Source organism: Camelina sativa, chromosome 9, assembly GCF_030686135.1.
Source record: "Camelina sativa cultivar CO46 ecotype springtype chromosome 9, ASM3068613v1".
NCBI lineage: Eukaryota > Viridiplantae > Streptophyta > Magnoliopsida > Brassicales > Brassicaceae > Camelina > Camelina sativa.
The window spans coordinates 41,295,717-41,313,053 of NC_141888.1; the positions used below are offsets into that span (position 1 = coordinate 41,295,717).

A 17,337-nucleotide genomic window follows, 5' to 3' on the forward strand; every position below is an offset into this window, starting at 1 on the left:
ATTCAAACACACCTCTCTCTCTCTCTATCTCAAATTATCCAAATCCTAAATAATGATTAGTTAAAATTAAGAGGTGTGGTCTAAAAACATGCGCCCCACGTCCCCTCCTCCCAAAAAAAGAAAGAAGAAGCTCCACAATTTTCTCAAAGCCAAAGTCACTGTAACAAGGGAGGCAAATCCTCTTTATTGTTTTGCCGCTCGATTAGCTTCTCCTCTCCCCCTCCCACTACATTTTGATTCTCCCTATCTCAAGAGAGGCCCCTTTCGATCCTCTCTAATTCTCTCTCTCTCGTGCTGCGATCAAAGGAACCAGGAATGGTTCGTGCATCAGAAGAAGAACAGGAAAGCTATAGGAGCAGGCTCTTTAATTTCAAATGGAGGAACAACGAAAACAACAATGCAACGAGACACGCCAAAAGTCTCAGCGTCGAGACAGGTCTAGATGAGGCTGCCACGGGGTCCAACGAGGCCGAACCGTTGACCATTATTCATCCTGGTAAGGCCCCGCCACTTTTAAGATCGGCTGCGGATGAAGCAGCGCTCACCGCCGCACTGGCTAGAGAAAAGCAGCTTTTGGCAGGCATGTACTCTCTCTCTCTCTCTCTCTCTTCTCGTGACTTCCCCCTCCTTTCTTATCTAGCTAACGTATGGCTTTGCGATAATTAATGGCAGATGTGGAGCAGATGAAAGAACGCTTCTCCAAGCTGTTGCTGGGAGAGGATAATTCCGGTGGAGGCAAAGGAGTATCCTCTGCTCTCGCCCTCTCAAACGCAATCACAAACATTGCAGGTAGCTGGATCATCATGGACCCTCTTTTTTCTTTTCTTTTTTTATTAACCAACCATCTCTGACGTCGACGTTTATATATGTGTGGTTGGTACGTAGCTTCCGTGTTCGGAGAGCAACGACGTTTGGAGCCAATGCCTGCAGAGAGGAGAGCAAGATGGAGAAAAGAGATTGATTGGCTTCTCTCGGTGACCGACTACGTTGTGGAGTTTGCTCCATCTCAGCAAAAAAATAAAGATGGGACCAATATGGAGGCATGTTACTTGCTTACCTATCTATCTATCCTTCATTTGGTAAAACATCCCATACATGATTCCTTAATGTTATTGGTCTTTGATGATTTAACAGATAATGACCACACGCCAACGTACTGACCTACACATGAACATCCCCGCATTGAAGAAACTGGACGCCATGCTCATCGTAAGGACCTCTCTACCTCTCATCTCCTAATTGATATATATGGGTTGACCTAAGTACATTGTGAAGAAACAAATGTCAGTGCTTTAAATAATTCCAATTAGAATCATCATCATCCAGCTCCTCTTAATTTCTCTACCTAGGATTGTCTAGAAAATTTCAAGGACCAAAGCGAGTTCAGCTATGTTTCAAAAGACTCCTCCGACGCAGACAAGAGAAACGACGAAAAATGGTGGATTCCGACAGTCAAAGTTCCGCCAGATGGTCTATCAGATGCAGCTAGAAGGTTCTTGCAGTACCAGAAGGACTGTGTAAACCAGGTTCTAAAGGCAGCCATGGCCATAAACGCACAGGTTTTGTTCGAGATGGAAATACCTGAGAGCTACATCGACTCTCTCCCAAAGGTAACCAACCAACCACACAATCCAGTTTGTTATTGAGTATGAGAGAATAATACTTACTCAGAATTGTTTTTTTTATTTGGTTTGGTTTGTACAGAACGGGAGGGCGAGTCTCGGGGATCAGATGTACAAGCATATAACGGTGGACTTCTTTGACCCGGACCAGTTCCTGAACAGCATGGACATGTCCTCAGAGCACAAGATCGTCGACCTCAAAAACAGAATCGAGGCATCAATCGTTATATGGAAACGCAAAATGGTTTACAAAGACAGCAAGTCATCGGCACCATGGGCGTCCGGAGTGAGCCTGGAGAAGCGAGAGGTGTTCGAAGAGCGGGCTGAGACCATTTTGCTCATACTCAAGCATAGATACCCAGGGATTTCTCAGTCTTCACTCGACATCAGCAAGATCCAGTTCAACAAGGACGTGGGTCAAGCGGTGCTCGAGAGCTACTCGAGAATATTGGAGAGCTTGGCGTACACGGTACTGTCGAGAATAGACGATGTTTTGGAGGCAGACAGAGCCGTGAACAAGAGGAGCCCGCCGATTGAATCAGAGGAAGAGACGCTGGTCGGGAGCATGACGCTGTCGGATTTCATGGGATGGGACTTCGATCAGGCTGGTCAGGGGAACGGTGACTTGGAGTCCAAGAAAGATGTATCGGATGATCAGTTGGTGAAGGAGAAGCTGCCCGCAGTGACCACAAAGAAGACCTCATACCTAGAAACCCTAGGCGGCGTCAAGAGTCCAACGGCCCGGCATTAAATGTGGTGGTGGGGGAGATATAGGAGGAGGGGCAAACAAAAAAACAGAGCAAGGAAGACAGATAAATTAAATTAATTATTCTTTTTAGGATTCAAAACTTTTCAATGGGCTTTGTAATTCTTTGTTTATAAAAAAAACCCCAATTGGGCTTTAAGATTAGGCCCATTTTACTGTAAAACCCATTTTAAACCAATTTCATCTGTATATATGAATGTAAAGTAGCCTTATCTTCTTCTTCTTCTTCCAAAACCCAATCCTCTCTGGGGAGAACGATGACGTCACTAATAACCTCATCTCTGCAAGCTCTGAAGCTTTCGTCTCCCTTCGCCCATGGCTCAACTCCTCTCTCTTCCCTCTCAAAGCCCAATTCATTCCCGAACCCTAAAATGCCGGCTTTAGTTCCGGTCATCAGAGCGATGAAAACGATGCAGGGGCGCGTGGTGTGCGCAACCAACGACAAGACTGTGGCGGTGGAGGTGACGAGGCTGGCTCCCCACCCAAAGTACAAGAGGCGAGTGAGGATGAAGAAGAAGTACCAAGCTCATGACCCTGATAATCAGTTCAAGGTGGGCGACGTGGTGCTGCTGGAAAAGAGCAGACCCATCAGTAAGACTAAATCATTTGTGGCTCTTCCTGTCGTCGCCAGGAAATCCGGAGGAGATGGCCTCCTTGGCATTCCCTTGGAGTCTCAGCAGCCTGCTGCTGCTTAGAGCATTACTATTGTCTTTCTTTCTCTCTGTCGGTAAAAGCTGTCTTTCTTTCTTTCTTTTTCCTTCTTCTGTTTGTTTGTTTGTGTATCCCCAACTCTCTGTAATCTCTATGGAATGCTTTTGTTATTTCAATCTGATTTGTTTCCTAGTAGTACCAATTTGTTTTGCCTGACCTGCCTTGCCTCCTCAGTTACATTTAGAATGTGAATGATGTTTGTGTTGGCAATGTCTTCGATTCCAACTACTGTTATCTGTTCTTTAGTCTGTAGCAAAATATAAATATGCCTTTTCGTGGATTCTGGTCTAAGTGATTCCACTTTTGTTTTGGTTCATATTTGAGAATGGAATCTGAGAGCTTTGTGGACCAAATATATATTTAGTGTTGGATAATAATAATATGATTGCAGAAGAGAGAGCTCGTCCTCGTTTTTGTACAATACTTAATGCAATGCTATACATTATCATATACTTATATATAGATAGTAACATCTTCTTCTTCACATATAAGAGAGTGGGCACCTGTTGTCATCAACAATCTTCGATTTGTAGGCTTCTCCTAATGTTGTGTAGCGTAACAGAGACGAGGTTTGTGACGGAATCCACAGACTCCATGTTCAGTTTTGCTGCAGGAGAAGGGTTGATGAGGGTTTGGAGGGCCAGTGTGAGGAGAGACCCTCCTTGGCTATTTCTGTCGTCTTGTGTTGTCGTGATTACCAGTGGCCGTGACTCTACTCCATCGGGTATGATTGAGAATCCACAGGGCAGGATTTGGATGTTGCTTGGATCATGTCCCGCGAGCACCAGTTGCGTCGTGTTTATATCTACAGGAGCGTATACCACCACCGACTCATACGAGTTAGTGCTGCTGTCTTGCAGCACCCATATGCTCTTTTCCCTCGATTTCACTGTCTGGAAATTGATATCCAGATTATAGGGAAGCCGAGACAAATTGAAAGAATTGTGCAGACAAAATAAACCTACGTACCTGGATAGCCACTGAGTTGCCTCTGTCTTGTCCCTTGGATAAGCTTGCAATAGACTGAACATGTGCTCCGTTCGACAAAGCATCCCACTGATGATGATGATGATGTATAGTTAGATATATGAGTTGAATCCCGTTTTATCGTTTGCATAAAATGTACGCGTATGGGTTTGAGAATGTACCTCATGGCGACGAGCTTCATCTCTAAAGAAATCAAAGAGAAGAGTTGGAGAAACAGGTAACCAGAGGGAAGAAGAAGCGCAGACAATGACTCCCGTGGGTTCCCCAGGATCATGGAGGTTCTTCCTGGAAGAAACCCGCATGTCTTGACCAGTTTTTGTGGTGATTTTTGTCCATTGATGGTAGCTTGATGCAGCAATGGCGCGGTAGAAGCTTTGTGTCATCCTTTGCGCCATCTTCAGCACGCTCTTTCTCCCGGCCAGCGTTGTAACTCCTGATCATCAACAGACCGAGAGAGAGTTTAGAAGTAATGAAAAGATTATATGTATCAAAAGACAGAGATAGTAAATGGAGGATCCAGGGATATAGACAGACCGAGAGAGTCCTTGGTGGGGACGTTGGTAGCCATGAAGAAGACGAGGCGTTCGCAGTGGAGCTGAAGTGTGGCTACCCAGTGTCGAGCCCCAAAGGCCAAACCGGTGTTGACTAAGGAGCGGAAGAGAGGGTGAACTGTGGAGGCAGACACGTCGAGGTGCTCCACCCAGGTGACCTTGGAGTGGCCGTTGGAGGTGTCCTCGATGATGCACCCTGAGGGTAGTTTCCGACATTTAAGAAGAGAAGCCTCCTTCTCCGTGTTGCTGTCCTCCACGGACACCGAGACGTCCACAATAGCCCATTTCTCAGGGGTCAGCTGCCGGCAGCTTCTCACGAAGTACACTTCTCTAGTGGGAACGACCGGAGTGAGCAGCTGCATCTCCCCAAACATCTGCCAGTCCATTCCCATGTATCAGCTCAGTAGTCGTCATTAAGTGTCACTTTAAGTATGAAATATAGAAAGTTGACAACGTAACTCACCAACTGAATGGCACCGTCAATCCGTGAAGGCCCTTCACCTTGACGGATTACATCAACAGTCGCCGCCTTTGAGACCAAGCACGCAAACATCTCTTTCCATTGCCCCTGCACGCACATCAATTAATTTATTGCATATATCCTTGAGTCATCCTTTAGTGATAAAAATAAAAATTAAAAAATTAAGTACCACGTCCATGAAACTCTGGGCAAGTTTATGGGCGTCCATAAACACAATCCCCACATCTCTGGATGCTTCGATGGTTTTCCTTCCAGGAAACGAAGAGGCTTGAGCTTGAGGAAACTCCTTGAGGTACTCATCGTAGTTAAGAATCTCACGGCCAGTCTCAACGCTGCGGAGCCACAGAGGTTCGCCGGAGGTGGCCATCTTCTGGAGTTCAAGGGTGGCTCGGTTGGCAATCTCGGCGATGCGGGACTTCTCCAGGGCAAACACGCCAGTGTAGAAATCGAGAGATCCGAGACGTTGTTCTTGATCTTCGGAGCATGAAGCCTGCAGGGGATAGGGAGTACGACCGAGAGCTGCACGAAGCTTATCAAGCTCGGCTTTCAGTTTGGAGTTTTCGAGGTGGAGATCATCGGGGCCTCCTCCGCAGTTGGGGCAGGAGGAATTAGCCGCCTTGGAAAACGACTCTCTCATGGCTTTGTTTTCCTCTCGCAGCTTCTCTAGCTCAGCCTTGAGCAGCGAGTTCTCGTGCCGTTCTTGAATAGCCTGTTCAGTGTTTTTATTTTATAGCTACTAATTACTGCATGCATGGTCTTTTAAAATATATTCTCACAAATCAATAAATGTCACGTAGATATACATACCTTGATCTGGGTGCGGCGATTTTGAAACCAGAACTTGACCTGGCGAGGAGCCAGTCCTAATTGCTTGCTTAACTGCTGTCGTTGCTTCTCGTCCGGATGTGGTGTCTCTTTGAATAGCCTGCAACCTCATCAAATAATTCAGAGACATATTAATTATTATTTACATGTGTTTGTTGTTTTCTAAATTAAGACGTCTTACATATGCAAGCAACTGAACCCTAACTATACTTACCATTAGGCTTTAATTATGATCGAACGAAACAAATTAACACTTTATCGTTTGAGCCTACATAGTGTAGTATAATTACAACTAAAGTCATCATGTCTGGACAAGAGGGCGAGAATTTATAATTAAGAGAAAGCGTAGGCAAACTATGCAACTAAGGGCATGGAAATGATCAATGCTGGATAATCATCATCGGCAATATATGAATACATTTTTAGCTTTTAAGTATAGGTGTGAAACTAATTGAGAGGCGTAAATTAACGTGTGAAATATTATGCTACTCTTCAGCGCAAGACACCATCATCCTTCCACTAAGTACTACTTATATATATATAAGTAAGAGTATAAGGAGATGAGGTGTTACATGAAATAAAACACACACATATATATGTATATATATTTGGGAGGAAATAAAAAGAGGGGAGGGAGGGGTGGAGATCTAGAAATGAACAGGCACAGAAGGAAAAAAAAAACAACTAATTAAAAAATAATGAAGTTCCTTTGTTTGAAACCCTAAGGGCATTGCCATCAAAGGATTTAAAGAAAGTATCTTAAAACAGGGTTAAGAGAAAGGATTTAATGAAGTAATATCGGATCATCCCCTAGTGAAACTATAATTAGGAGAAGTGTGGGATGAGGGGTACTGAAGCATAAAAATGGTATAGAGAGGAAATATTAAAAGAGGGTTAAGAGAAAGAACGTACGCTTCCATGTGTCTGATCTGATCGGTGGTGTGGCGATGATACTTCTTCCTCTTCCTCTTATTGCCTTTGTTGCCGTCGTCGTCCTCCAAGTCCTCCTCGTGATCCTCACCCTCCAAGTCCTCCTCTGATCTGGATCTCGTGGGTCCTGAGTTCTCGCTGCTCATCTCCACTGTACGATCCTCATCGTCAACTACCCTTCTGCTCAGAAAGTCCTCCTCGGCAGGGTCGGTGTTGCCGGAAGATGCATTTCGGAATATCCCAGCCTGTACGTGTAGACAGATATGTCTCCATTAAAATCAATATAAACAAAATTATAGTATTATATTATGTTTATGTGAGTGTATGTATGTATGTATTATACAGAAAGAATTAGAGAGAGCTATGTACGAGAGAGAGGGAGAGGGCTGGAGATGAGAAAAAATCTTTGGTGGGTTGTTTCGAAGACATCTCGACGGCCATTGACATACAAAATCCAATCCCTTCTTAATTTGCTTATCTTCCCCTCTTTCTCGTCGCACTTCCTCTTCCTTTTATATATATATATATATCTCTCTCTCTCTCTTTTCTTTTTAAAATATACTACCAACAATAAATGTACCTTTTTATAGTATTAATTATAAGCTATATATGATCGATCGATGGATGATGATGATATACAGTAGTAGCCTCTTCAATTCCAATTATATAACCGGTCGTTCTTCAGATATTTTCTTCCATTTCTCTACGTGCCGCTTGACTTTTAGGTGCATCTTTAATTTTATTATAATTAGTTTTTAAAAAATAATTAATATACCCATCTCTTTAATTAGTTCTTTTACTGTTTTATTAAGTAGGAGTATAGTATTATTTATAATATTGACTACTAGCTTCTTCAATCCGACAATTGATTAGTTTAAAACATGGCCAGCTACAGAAATTGCAGCCAACGATCGACAATTCTTTTTTTTTTTTTTTTGCTCTATAAAAATAATTCGATTATCCTATATATGTATCCAGCAAAATTTAAATTTGAATATGGAAAATCAGCTACTTATAATCGTTCGTGTCCGCACAAGAACTGATGGATTGAAAATCATGCGAGGATAGAGTTGAACTTGAACATACGTGTATATATAAGTAGCTGGCTATGCATGCCATGCCATTAATCATGAATTGTTATCCGTTAAAACTACGTACAACTACAAATATATATAATGACGTTGCTAAATACAGTAGATTACTGTAGACAGTGGGGGAGAAGGAATGAGAATAAGGGGGCCGGCGCGGCGGGTTGCATGATTGATTTTTAAGGGTATAAAAACAAAATACGAACTTCTCCCCTGTCTCTTCTTTAAGTGTGTAGAGAGAGAAAGAGAAAGACATATTTTGTCAGATTATGATTTCTTAATTATTAATTGGTTTAATTTAATCTATCTAAGTCTAGAAAAAGAGAGAGTTGACCGTTAGATACTGGGGATGGACTCAACTAACTTTTAAGCACCTAATTTTCCAACCGCATTTTCTGCTTTCTTCTTCCCTCCTTAATTATCATCATGCATCTATCATCATCATTACTCTTATTTTCATGACTTGTATTTGTTTATTAATTACTTACTACTATATACAATTAGTTATAATTTAATATAGTGTATGTACGTACTATAGTTTATCTATTATTGTTGATCAGATCACTTCTTTGAAACAATTGGTAACTTAATTATGCAAAACGCTATCATCATCACATCTTTGGTTTTAGACAATCTATATATCTACCATATACATATACTGTATTGTAAACTCGGGTGTATATATAGTACGCAAGTAATTGCATTATTCGGCATAGGAAACTTGAAAAGCATTGGTAAGAGAGATTGATGACTACAGAATATTACAGCTGCTACATGGATGGTAACCTTAATTAGTTGATTAAATGGCTAGCTATACTAATATATATATATATAGAGCTTGTGCTCCAGGCCATATTAATAATAGTATATATATATATATATTCCTGGAATCCAAATCGAATCTAATACACTAGCTAGTAGCAGTGTAAATAAACAATAGTATTAAGAAGACTAACGGTAAAGGCACGAGGGGAAGGAAGAGTTGTTGTTAGAAAGTTAAAAATATGGATAGAATTAAGAAGAAGCTAAAAAGGATGACGTGAGGGGGGGGGGGGGGGGGGGGGGGGGAAGCGGAAAGAGACGTCGGTCAGCGAGAGAAGGGGATTTGACCGATCGTTACTCATTAATTTCAGCGACCTTAAAAGGAAATGAATGCTCTTTATGGGTTTGCCTCCAACCCCTTTCCATTTTCTCCACCCTCTCTTTATTACTTACTTACCCTACCTCTCTCTCTCTCTATATATATATATATATTATATGTATAAGAAGGCCACTTATATATATATATATGCACATGTGTATATACATATTTAACAAAATCAAATTTTGTTTCTCTTATAATTATATCGAGACTTAAAGATTTTTACAGTTTCATACATTGATCTCGATACTATCATTTATATGTGTACGCAAACTCCATAACATATTACATATTCACAAGACACATGCATGCAACTACATGGTTTGTAGTTCAGTCACTTACAAATTAACAGTATATCTAGAGAGCTAGTCTGATACCAAAAAAAAAAAGTATAGAGAGCTAGTTCGTAGGTTGATTAAAACCTATACATACGTACATTTGATGGAGAACACGTACGTAGTACTGAGTAATATATAATAGTATAACTACGTAGCTAGTGGAATAAATAAAATATACGTATATCTGCAATTCAAAAAGCTAGCTAGCTTCGTCAGTTTCTTTTTTCTTTGTTAGTCGTACGGTCGATGGAATTGTTAGTTAGGAAAGGTAGATACATAATGTGTAGAGAGAGAGAGAAGCAACCATAACATTTACGGTTCACCACATGCTCTTTAATTAAATTAATGCCTCCTAACCTCTCCTCCGCTAGCTCTATCTATATTAATTACTACTTAAATACTGCCTACAGATTCCTTTTTTCATCCTTTCATTCCTTTTGGCTGCTCTCCTCTCTCAATTACATACTTAGGGTTTTGCGTAATAAAACCTTTCCTTTTCTTACGATTTATATTTTTACCCATGTTGGCAACCTCCAAAACGAGTCCTCTTTTGGCTTATTTTAGGCGGATATTAATTGAAAGCAACTAAATAATCAACTTTGGAATTAGTGGGGTCTATCAAATTAATTAAGACAACTTCTTAAGCTGATTCCAAGATGCAACCGACTATCCTTTTTTTTTCTTTTTCTTTCTTGTTGCTGTTTGGTCTCAAACTAATTTACATTCTTACAAATAATTACGACTATCTAGCTATATAGAGAATTGACCCACCAAAATGGAATATGGTGTGATCTCGCGCTGAAAGCGAAAGCAAACCTGTATATGCAAATTGTGACATTGAGTGTGCACACGTGTGAAGAGGGAATGGTGGCATAGGAGATTGTGCCAGATAAAGACAGTGAGGACACAACTTGCTCCATATACTTAGAAAAAAAAAACGTATACAATTAATACAATGCATTTGATTCATCATATGAGTCGTACGTTCCTAATATTCTTGGTACCTCCAACCACAAAACAAAAGATGGATAGTTAGTTGGAGAGAATCAGATGAAAGCTAAAAGGTAGACAATTGTGCGAGAGCTAGTTAGTGAGTACCCCGTATTGGGATATACTTTGAATCTTACGACAACATTTTTTGGTATGATCCATAATTTTTTCATTCCAGTTACGTTTGTTGTAGTATTTTAATTAATATATTAATTAAATGAAAATGCTAAACGTATATATATAATTGTGATTTAAATTAAAGAGGATGATAGTTGAATTACGTAGAGGGAGAGTATGAAATTTACATGAGTTGTCAAGAAACAAAGCGGACGAAGTAATCAAATTATGTAGAGGAGGGAGTTTCTAAACTAAACTAAAAAAAGGTAAAAACTAATTATATGCATGATGCAGGTCATGTTCGTGAGCGTGCGGAACCTAAAGCCGGGTTTATTGGCCCCAGAATTGGTGGGCTATTATTGGCCCAATTTGGTTAATTAGGCTGGATCACGCAATTGTTTTCCCTTACAAGTATAAACAGTTGGACACGGGCCATGTACGTTATGTTATGTTATGCATACAAAAGAAAGTATGGTTTTTGATTAGCAGCGTATATTACTTGGATTATAAATACTAGTAGGTACAAACAAAGTAACTAGTAAGTAAATTCAGACCAAAACAAAACATAAAATGATACAAATTAAAGATTAGGGAGGATTATTAAGACAGAACGTTTTTGATTAGTGAGTAGAACGACGCCGTTTGTGCTGCCGGTGGAAAAAAAAAAAAGAAAAAAAAGGGATTTGGAATTTTGCGATTTTGGGATCTACCAGAAAAGCAGGATTAATCGGGGGGTCGGTCTCTCTGCTGTCTCCTCCTCGGCAATTCGATCACGACGGCTCTCATTCATCAATCACGGCAAGGACGACGCATCTCCATCTCGTAAGTTTTTTTTTTTTTTTCCCCCGTGAACTGATGAAGATCCCAATTTCTCTTTTGTTTTTTTTTGTTTTTCTCTGTGATCGCCACGCACGAGCACCATTTGAAACTCGGGTTATTTGTTTTCCTTGTAAGGCGCAGGTCTGCTTGGGAGATGGATCTGGTCCGGTGATTTTGTTTCTTTACGAGCGAGATTTAAATAGATAGAATGGCTTGGTTCAGTGGAAAAGTTTCTCTGGGAGGATTCCCAGATCTCACCGGGGCTGTCAATAAATTCCAGGAGAGCGTTAAAAACATCGAGAAGAATTTCGACAACGCCCTTGGCTTTGATGACAAGTCCGAAGAATCTGCCCCCGCTGAAGGTTCTCTTCTCTTTATCATCATCATCTACATAGGAATCATCTATATAAGAGGTTTCGTCAAGGTTGCATAGAAAATTAATACGATCCATCCATCTGCTGTTGCAATGATACAGTTATGGGATTTACTGTGCTTCAGATATTCCATTTTTATTCACATCTTTTGGATCTGTCCCCTTTAGCTTACCCACAGCTTCTACTGGCTAGGTTTTCTTAACATTACTAGAAAAATCACTATCTTCTTTTATGTGTCATGAGTTTCTTTTTTGCTTGGTTTCTCTTCACATTTCCTTGTCTTTCTAATGCAGCTTCAAGTATGTGGCCACCTGCTGTTGATACCAAAAGTCTCTTCGATCCTGTTATGTCCTTCATGGGTAACACCTCCGATGATAAGCCAGATACTTTAGAAGACTCCGTCAGTACAGATAATCCGTCTCTTATTGAAGGAACAGAAGAAAAAGAAGAAGAAGAAGAAGAAGAAGGATCTGTTAATCTTGCTACTGAAGAAGCAGTATCTGTTGAAGCAAAGAAAGAAACTAATGTGATAAGAGAAGCTGATCAAGCAGAAATTCCCGAGGTAACAGAGACTACTGTTGTTTTAGATCTCAAAGATGATGATGATGATCCTGAATCACAGATGGTTCTCGAAGACTCTTCTCTTCAGAATCCTGCATCATCAGGTTACATGACTAGTCCTGAACCTAATGAAAAGCCCCAAATGACAGCTTCTCAAGATTCACATCCCGAGTCAGGAGGAGATGCTGAATCAGAGGTTGAGGAATCACAGCCAGAAGACGCTGTAACAAGACAAGTTACTCTAGATAACAAAGACGCAATTTACCCCCCTGTGTTAGATGGACTGCATAAGTCTACTGATACGGATGAGACAACAACTCAACAGGAAACTCTGGAAGAGAGAACCTCGATTAGAAATGATGAAGTTTCACCTGATATAAATAATGTACATAGTACAGAGTCTCCTGATGCTCATCCGTCAATTTCTGAGTCCGATAGTCCTCCTCATGAGTCTTCTGTACCAAAGAGATCTTCTTCAGATGAAATTTCAGAGAGAATCGTAGATTTTGTTTCTTCTGGACTAGATTCAAGACTGGATGCTAGTGAATTCTATGAAAGCCAGCGTTCAAGCTCTGCTACAAATGTTTCCGACTCCCCTGATGTTGTTCTGGAATTAGAGAAGACCAAAAAGGAAATGAAAATGTTGGAAAATGCCCTGCAAGGTGCTGCAAGGCAAGCTCAGGTACATATTTAGATTCCCGTGAAAGGTTGTGTTACAGATATGGGGCTTCAGTACCAATTTTATGGTGATTTGTTTACAGGCAAAGGCTGATGAGATTGCGAAGTTGATGCATGAAAATGAGCAGCTAAAATCTGTCACTGAGGATTTGAAGGTACTAATGAGTATGCCGGATGTTGATATTTTATTAGATGAAGTATTAATTGTTTCCCCTGTCTTTAAACCATCTTCCTTTCCTTTGGGTTGATTTTGATTCTAAAATTCTAATACCTCTGTTCAACAGAGGAAATCTAATGAAGCTGAAGTTGAGTCTTTGCGAGAAGAATACCATCAGAGAGTTGCAACTCTTGAGAGGAAGGTATGTTTTCTTTTGGCGTTCTTCTCTTTTCATTCTCCTCTTCCATTATAAATATGCCTTCATGGTGCTTATCATTGTAGGTTTATGCTCTCACCAAAGAGCGGGATACACTTAGAAGAGAACAGAACAAGAAAAGTGATGCTGCGGCCCTTTTGAAGGAAAAAGATGAAATTATAAATCAAGTTATGGCTGAAGGTAAGGCCACCATTTGGAATGCTTGAATTATGGATCATCATACTTTCTCGGGTTAAGAAAACTGTGTTTATGCTTCCCGAGAGCGAACTGTAATTTTTTTAACATGCCTGAAAAATGAAAGGACATCATTTCTTGTTCAGCTTGAGCCCTTGATATTAATACCCATCATTTCAGGCGAAGAGCTTTCAAAGAAACAGGCTGCTCAAGAAGCTCAGATCAGAAAGCTAAGGGCTCAGGTATATATTCAATGTCTACGTGTTTCAATCTTTCATTAATACCATCAATCTCATGGTTCGTCTCTTACCTTTGTTTGAGGGTTAGATTAGAGAGGGCGAAGAAGAGAAGAAAGGACTGATCACAAAGCTTCAGGTAATTGATGTGGCGAGCTATGTCTTTGTTGTTTCACTAACCACATCGTTAATGAATGAAACTGCATGAGGGGGTTGTCTTGATTTTCCAGAAGTTTTATGAAAGGCTGGATCAATATCTAAATGACTAAAGCATTGGTCAAGTTTGTTAAGCTTCATTATTTTTTCCTTTCAATTGCCAGTCTGAAGAAAATAAGGTTGAAAGCATTAAAAGGGATAAGACAGCTACAGAAAAGTTGCTGCAAGAGACCATTGAAAAACATCAAGCCGAACTTACTTCTCAGAAAGACTATTACTCAAATGCATTAGCTGCAGCGAAGGAAGCTCAAGCATTAGCTGAGGAGCGTACCAACAATGAAGCGAGAATAGAGTTAGAGAATCGTCTAAAGGAGGCCGGCGAGAGGGAATCTATGCTAGTCCAGGCGCTGGAAGAATTGAGGCAAACCTTAAGCAAAAAGGAGCAACAGGTTTGTCTTACTCGATTAAATTTGGGATACTACTGGGTTCTCATCTGATCATTTTAGTTACTTATCTAGTCGGTGGTCTCTAATTTTTGCAGGCAGTGTTTAAGGAAGACATGTTCCGTGGAGAATTTGAGGACCTTCAAAGACGTTATCAGGTAAAGAGAGATGTTTTGTTGTCTCTATGCATATTTCTTTGTTTGGTTATGGTCTTCTGGTCTTTAAACTATTAGTAGCCATGACATTTGAACAATAATCCTAGTTACTAATAGTTTGTTCTGTTTGCTAAACTAACCTTCTTGTAGGCTAGTGAGCGAAGATGTGAGGAATTGATCACTCAGGTTCCTGAGTCGACAAGGCCTCTCCTAAGACAGATTGAGGCTATGCAGGTAGAAAATTGACCCTTATTGTTTTATTTTTTCAGATTTGAATCTTAAAAATAATTGTAATATTGCATGCTTCTTATATGATTGACGATAGGAAACTACAACCAGAAGAGCAGAAGCTTGGGCTGCTGTAGAAAGAACTCTGAATGCTCGATTGCAGGTATTATGAACAACACTGCTACACGCTATATTCAGCGAATTATTTTTGTTTTCTATCTTTTTGTTCACTTTCTACAAATATTCAGGAAGCAGAAACTAAAGCTGCAACAGCTGAAGAACGAGAACGCTCTGTGAATGAACGTCTCTCACAAACTTTATCAAGGATCAATGTTCTAGAGGCCCAGGTTTCTATGCTTCTTCACACTTTTCTTCATCAAGTTTCACGTGCTTTCTCTAATTTCTAGCTTACCCAGTTCTCCCATCCAGCTTTCATGCCTCAGGGCAGAACAGGGCCAGTTAAGCAAGTCGCTTGAGAAAGAGAGGCAGAGAGCAGCAGAAAATAGACAGGAGTATCTGGCAGCTAAGGAGGAAGTAGATACTCTAGAAGGTCGAGCAAACCAACTTGAGGTGGAATTAAGGGAACTTCGGAGAAAACATAAGCAAGAGTTACAAGAAGTTCTGCTCCACAACGAGCTTATTCAAAAGGTGCTACATAGTTTTAAGTACATAAGTTTACCTAATAAGAATCCGTCCCATGATAAATGCCCCATCAGTTACTGAATTTATGGACTGGAGTACCTAGCGTGTCTTAAATCAATCAAAGTAGTGCTTTCCCAAAGTTGTTTATCTCTAGTAGTTTCTACTAGCATGCAAACTGTTCAGTTTATTATTCTACTTTATTGTCCATGTTGTTTCTTGAAATGGCTGAATTTTCTTTCAGGACCTAGAGAGGGAGAAGGCTTCACGTTTGGATCTTGAAAGAACAACCCGTATCAATTCCTCAGCCTCCGAACAGCTTCCGATAGCAAGGCAAAATTCTGCCTTTGAGAATGGTGATGCATCTTGATCTAGATTACTTCATAATAACACAAGCTTTGCATATCTGTAATTTATTAACTATGTCATCAGGAGGCTTGTCAAGAAAGCTCTCAAGCGCAGGCAGCCTTGGAAGCATGGAGGAGAGCTATTTTCTGCAAGCTTCTCTTGATTCTTCAGATAAGTATTCTGAGAAGAGAAGCACGCCTGAGGCAACTATGAGTCCGTACTACATGAAGAGCATCACACCTAGTGCTTATGAAGCCACACTTCGACAGAAAGAGGGCGAACTTGCTTCATATATGTCCCGCTTGGTAGGTGTAGAAAGTATCCAACTGGGTCATTTTTGTGTAACTCTATTAGTAGGCTTTTGGCAATTGGCTTGGTAATAAGATTGAGGTTCACATCATTTTGTTATCTCAGAGTCCCTTACAACGGCTCACCTTGGATATAGGTTTTAGTTGGGCCACTATGGGTAGGGATCATGTTGACAAATTATGGGTTAGTTGCAGACTGTACTTAGCTTTATTTTGTAAGCTGGTTTAGAAGATTTAGCTCTACACATCGAGGTAGTATAGGCTGGTTGTTAGTATCATCACTGATGTTGGATTTAACTGTAAAATTCTATTTGCCTTGGGACAGGCATCAATGGAGTCTATCCGAGATTCCCTGGCTGAAGAACTAGTCAAAATGACAGCAGAGGTATGTATAGCGCTGAGAAGGCGGGATATGGCGTCTTATGCTGTGATGTAGAGTTGATATATTATGGTGAGTGTTGTAAATGATATGGCGTCTATATCTGGTGATTGTGGATGTAGTGTGAGAAATTACGGGGGGAGGCAGATAGGGTCCCGGGCATAAAGGCAGAGCTGGAAGCACTAAGGCAAAGGCATGCAGCTGCTCTGGAGTTGATGGGTGAAAGAGATGAGGAGGTAAGATATATGTGAATAAAATAGTAGTATATACAGCATTAACAGTGGTGGGTTCAACAAAAAAGGTGTTTTGGGTGGCAGTTGGAGGAACTTCGAGCGGATATAGTGGACTTGAAGGAGATGTACAGGGAGCAAGTGAATATGCTGGTGAACAAGGTAAGAGAAAACATAGACAAGTATAGTGAAAAGTGTTGACAAACGCAAGGGTCATCATGCTCATTGCATCGTTGGGGGGTTTTGCAGATCCAATGAGGGAAGCAAGGGGAAGATGGCGATCAAAGTGTTGGCAGGCTCAGGCTCAGGCTCATGAGTAGGCTCAGGCTAATCCCTGTAACCCACTATTGTATAGCTATAAGCTAACAACTAAAGTCCAGTATTTCCTCCATTTGTCCTATCCTATGTATCTCAGGTATTGAACCCGAGGCTTTTCAAAACAAATTTTGCTGCTCGGAAGAAAATGTTTTTTTTTTTTTGCTTACGGGTTAATTCGTAAATTATATTGGAGAAAAGAATAATAATAGAGTGAGCTTGTGTGAGTTTTCCTGTGTCGTATCAGCGAAAAATTGTGGGACTGGACCCGCAACTAGCTATGGAGTGATGAGTGAAAGATGTGGATGAATTGAATAACAGACAGAATGAATAGCACAGAAATGAATGATGAGATAGTTATATTTTTTTTAAA

General features: G+C 40.6%; 3 protein-coding genes and 1 pseudogene across 5 annotated transcripts; 3 read left to right on the forward strand and 1 right to left on the reverse strand.

Moving 5' to 3' along the window:
- Window positions 1-69: 69 nt before the first annotated feature.
- On the forward strand, window positions 70-3,234 carry LOC104714400 (rop guanine nucleotide exchange factor 12-like). Its single transcript, XM_010431748.3, has 6 exons — window positions 70-580; window positions 673-789; window positions 886-1,040; window positions 1,135-1,209; window positions 1,350-1,610; window positions 1,705-3,234. Exons 1-6 carry the CDS (start codon window positions 316-318, stop codon window positions 2,371-2,373), a joined length of 1,542 nt encoding a protein of 513 aa, XP_010430050.1. The 5' UTR covers window positions 70-315; the 3' UTR covers window positions 2,374-3,234.
- On the forward strand, window positions 2,646-3,234 carry LOC104716001 (small ribosomal subunit protein uS17c pseudogene; annotated as a pseudogene). The gene has a single exon (XR_015565832.1). The product of XR_015565832.1 is annotated as a small ribosomal subunit protein uS17c pseudogene (transcript).
- Window positions 3,235-3,439: 205 nt separating this feature from the next.
- On the reverse strand, window positions 3,440-7,605 carry LOC104714401 (homeobox-leucine zipper protein GLABRA 2). Its single transcript, XM_010431749.3, has 9 exons — window positions 7,243-7,605; window positions 6,856-7,118; window positions 5,926-6,043; window positions 5,288-5,827; window positions 5,101-5,205; window positions 4,621-5,011; window positions 4,248-4,519; window positions 4,069-4,155; window positions 3,440-3,992 (listed from the first exon to the last, which is right to left on the reverse strand). The coding sequence occupies exons 1-9, from the start codon at window positions 7,318-7,320 to the stop codon at window positions 3,612-3,614; spliced, it is 2,235 nt and encodes a 744-aa protein (XP_010430051.1). The 5' UTR covers window positions 7,321-7,605; the 3' UTR covers window positions 3,440-3,611.
- A 3,434-nt stretch (window positions 7,606-11,039) lies between these two features.
- LOC104714402 (golgin candidate 5) lies at window positions 11,040-17,191 on the forward strand. Of its 2 annotated transcripts, none has more exons than XM_087464452.1 (20): window positions 11,040-11,369; window positions 11,502-11,728; window positions 12,034-12,983; window positions 13,063-13,134; window positions 13,264-13,338; window positions 13,419-13,533; window positions 13,708-13,769; window positions 13,855-13,902; window positions 14,084-14,368; window positions 14,461-14,520; window positions 14,668-14,751; window positions 14,843-14,908; window positions 14,994-15,092; window positions 15,175-15,393; window positions 15,629-15,740; window positions 15,817-16,037; window positions 16,366-16,425; window positions 16,542-16,655; window positions 16,737-16,811; window positions 16,899-17,191. In XM_087464452.1, exons 2-20 carry the CDS (start codon window positions 11,575-11,577, stop codon window positions 16,905-16,907), a joined length of 2,880 nt encoding a protein of 959 aa, XP_087320578.1. In that variant the 5' UTR covers window positions 11,040-11,369; window positions 11,502-11,574; the 3' UTR covers window positions 16,908-17,191. The 2 variants fall into 2 exon arrangements, with proteins under 2 accessions (XP_087320578.1, XP_087320577.1); XM_087464451.1 differs by having other exon boundaries at window positions 11,070-11,369; window positions 11,508-11,728.
- The last annotated feature ends 146 nt before the right edge of the window (window positions 17,192-17,337 follow it).

What these genes read in the sequence shown, in the direction of transcription:
- LOC104714401 (XM_010431749.3), bottom strand. Translation starts at nt 7,320, where the DNA reads ATGTCAATGGCCGTCGAGATGTCTTCGAAACAACCCACCAAAGATTTT. An exon ending in CAGCCCTCTCCCTCTCTCTC is followed by an intron (nt 7,119 to 7,242) that starts GTACATAGCTCT and finishes CTACACGTACAG; the next exon opens with GCTGGGATATTCCGAAATGC. An exon ending in CCCCACCAAGGACTCTCTCG is followed by an intron (nt 4,520 to 4,620) that starts GTCTGTCTATAT and finishes GTTGATGATCAG; the next exon opens with GAGTTACAACGCTGGCCGGG.
- LOC104714400 (XM_010431748.3), top strand. Translation starts at nt 316, where the DNA reads ATGGTTCGTGCATCAGAAGAAGAACAGGAAAGCTATAGGAGCAGGCTC. An exon ending in CGCAATCACAAACATTGCAG is followed by an intron (nt 790 to 885) that starts GTAGCTGGATCA and finishes GTTGGTACGTAG; the next exon opens with CTTCCGTGTTCGGAGAGCAA. An exon ending in AAGATGGGACCAATATGGAG is followed by an intron (nt 1,041 to 1,134) that starts GCATGTTACTTG and finishes ATGATTTAACAG; the next exon opens with ATAATGACCACACGCCAACG.
- LOC104714402 (XM_087464452.1), top strand. Translation starts at nt 11,575, where the DNA reads ATGGCTTGGTTCAGTGGAAAAGTTTCTCTGGGAGGATTCCCAGATCTC. An exon ending in CTGTCACTGAGGATTTGAAG is followed by an intron (nt 13,135 to 13,263) that starts GTACTAATGAGT and finishes TCTGTTCAACAG; the next exon opens with AGGAAATCTAATGAAGCTGA. An exon ending in GACTGATCACAAAGCTTCAG is followed by an intron (nt 13,903 to 14,083) that starts GTAATTGATGTG and finishes TTCAATTGCCAG; the next exon opens with TCTGAAGAAAATAAGGTTGA.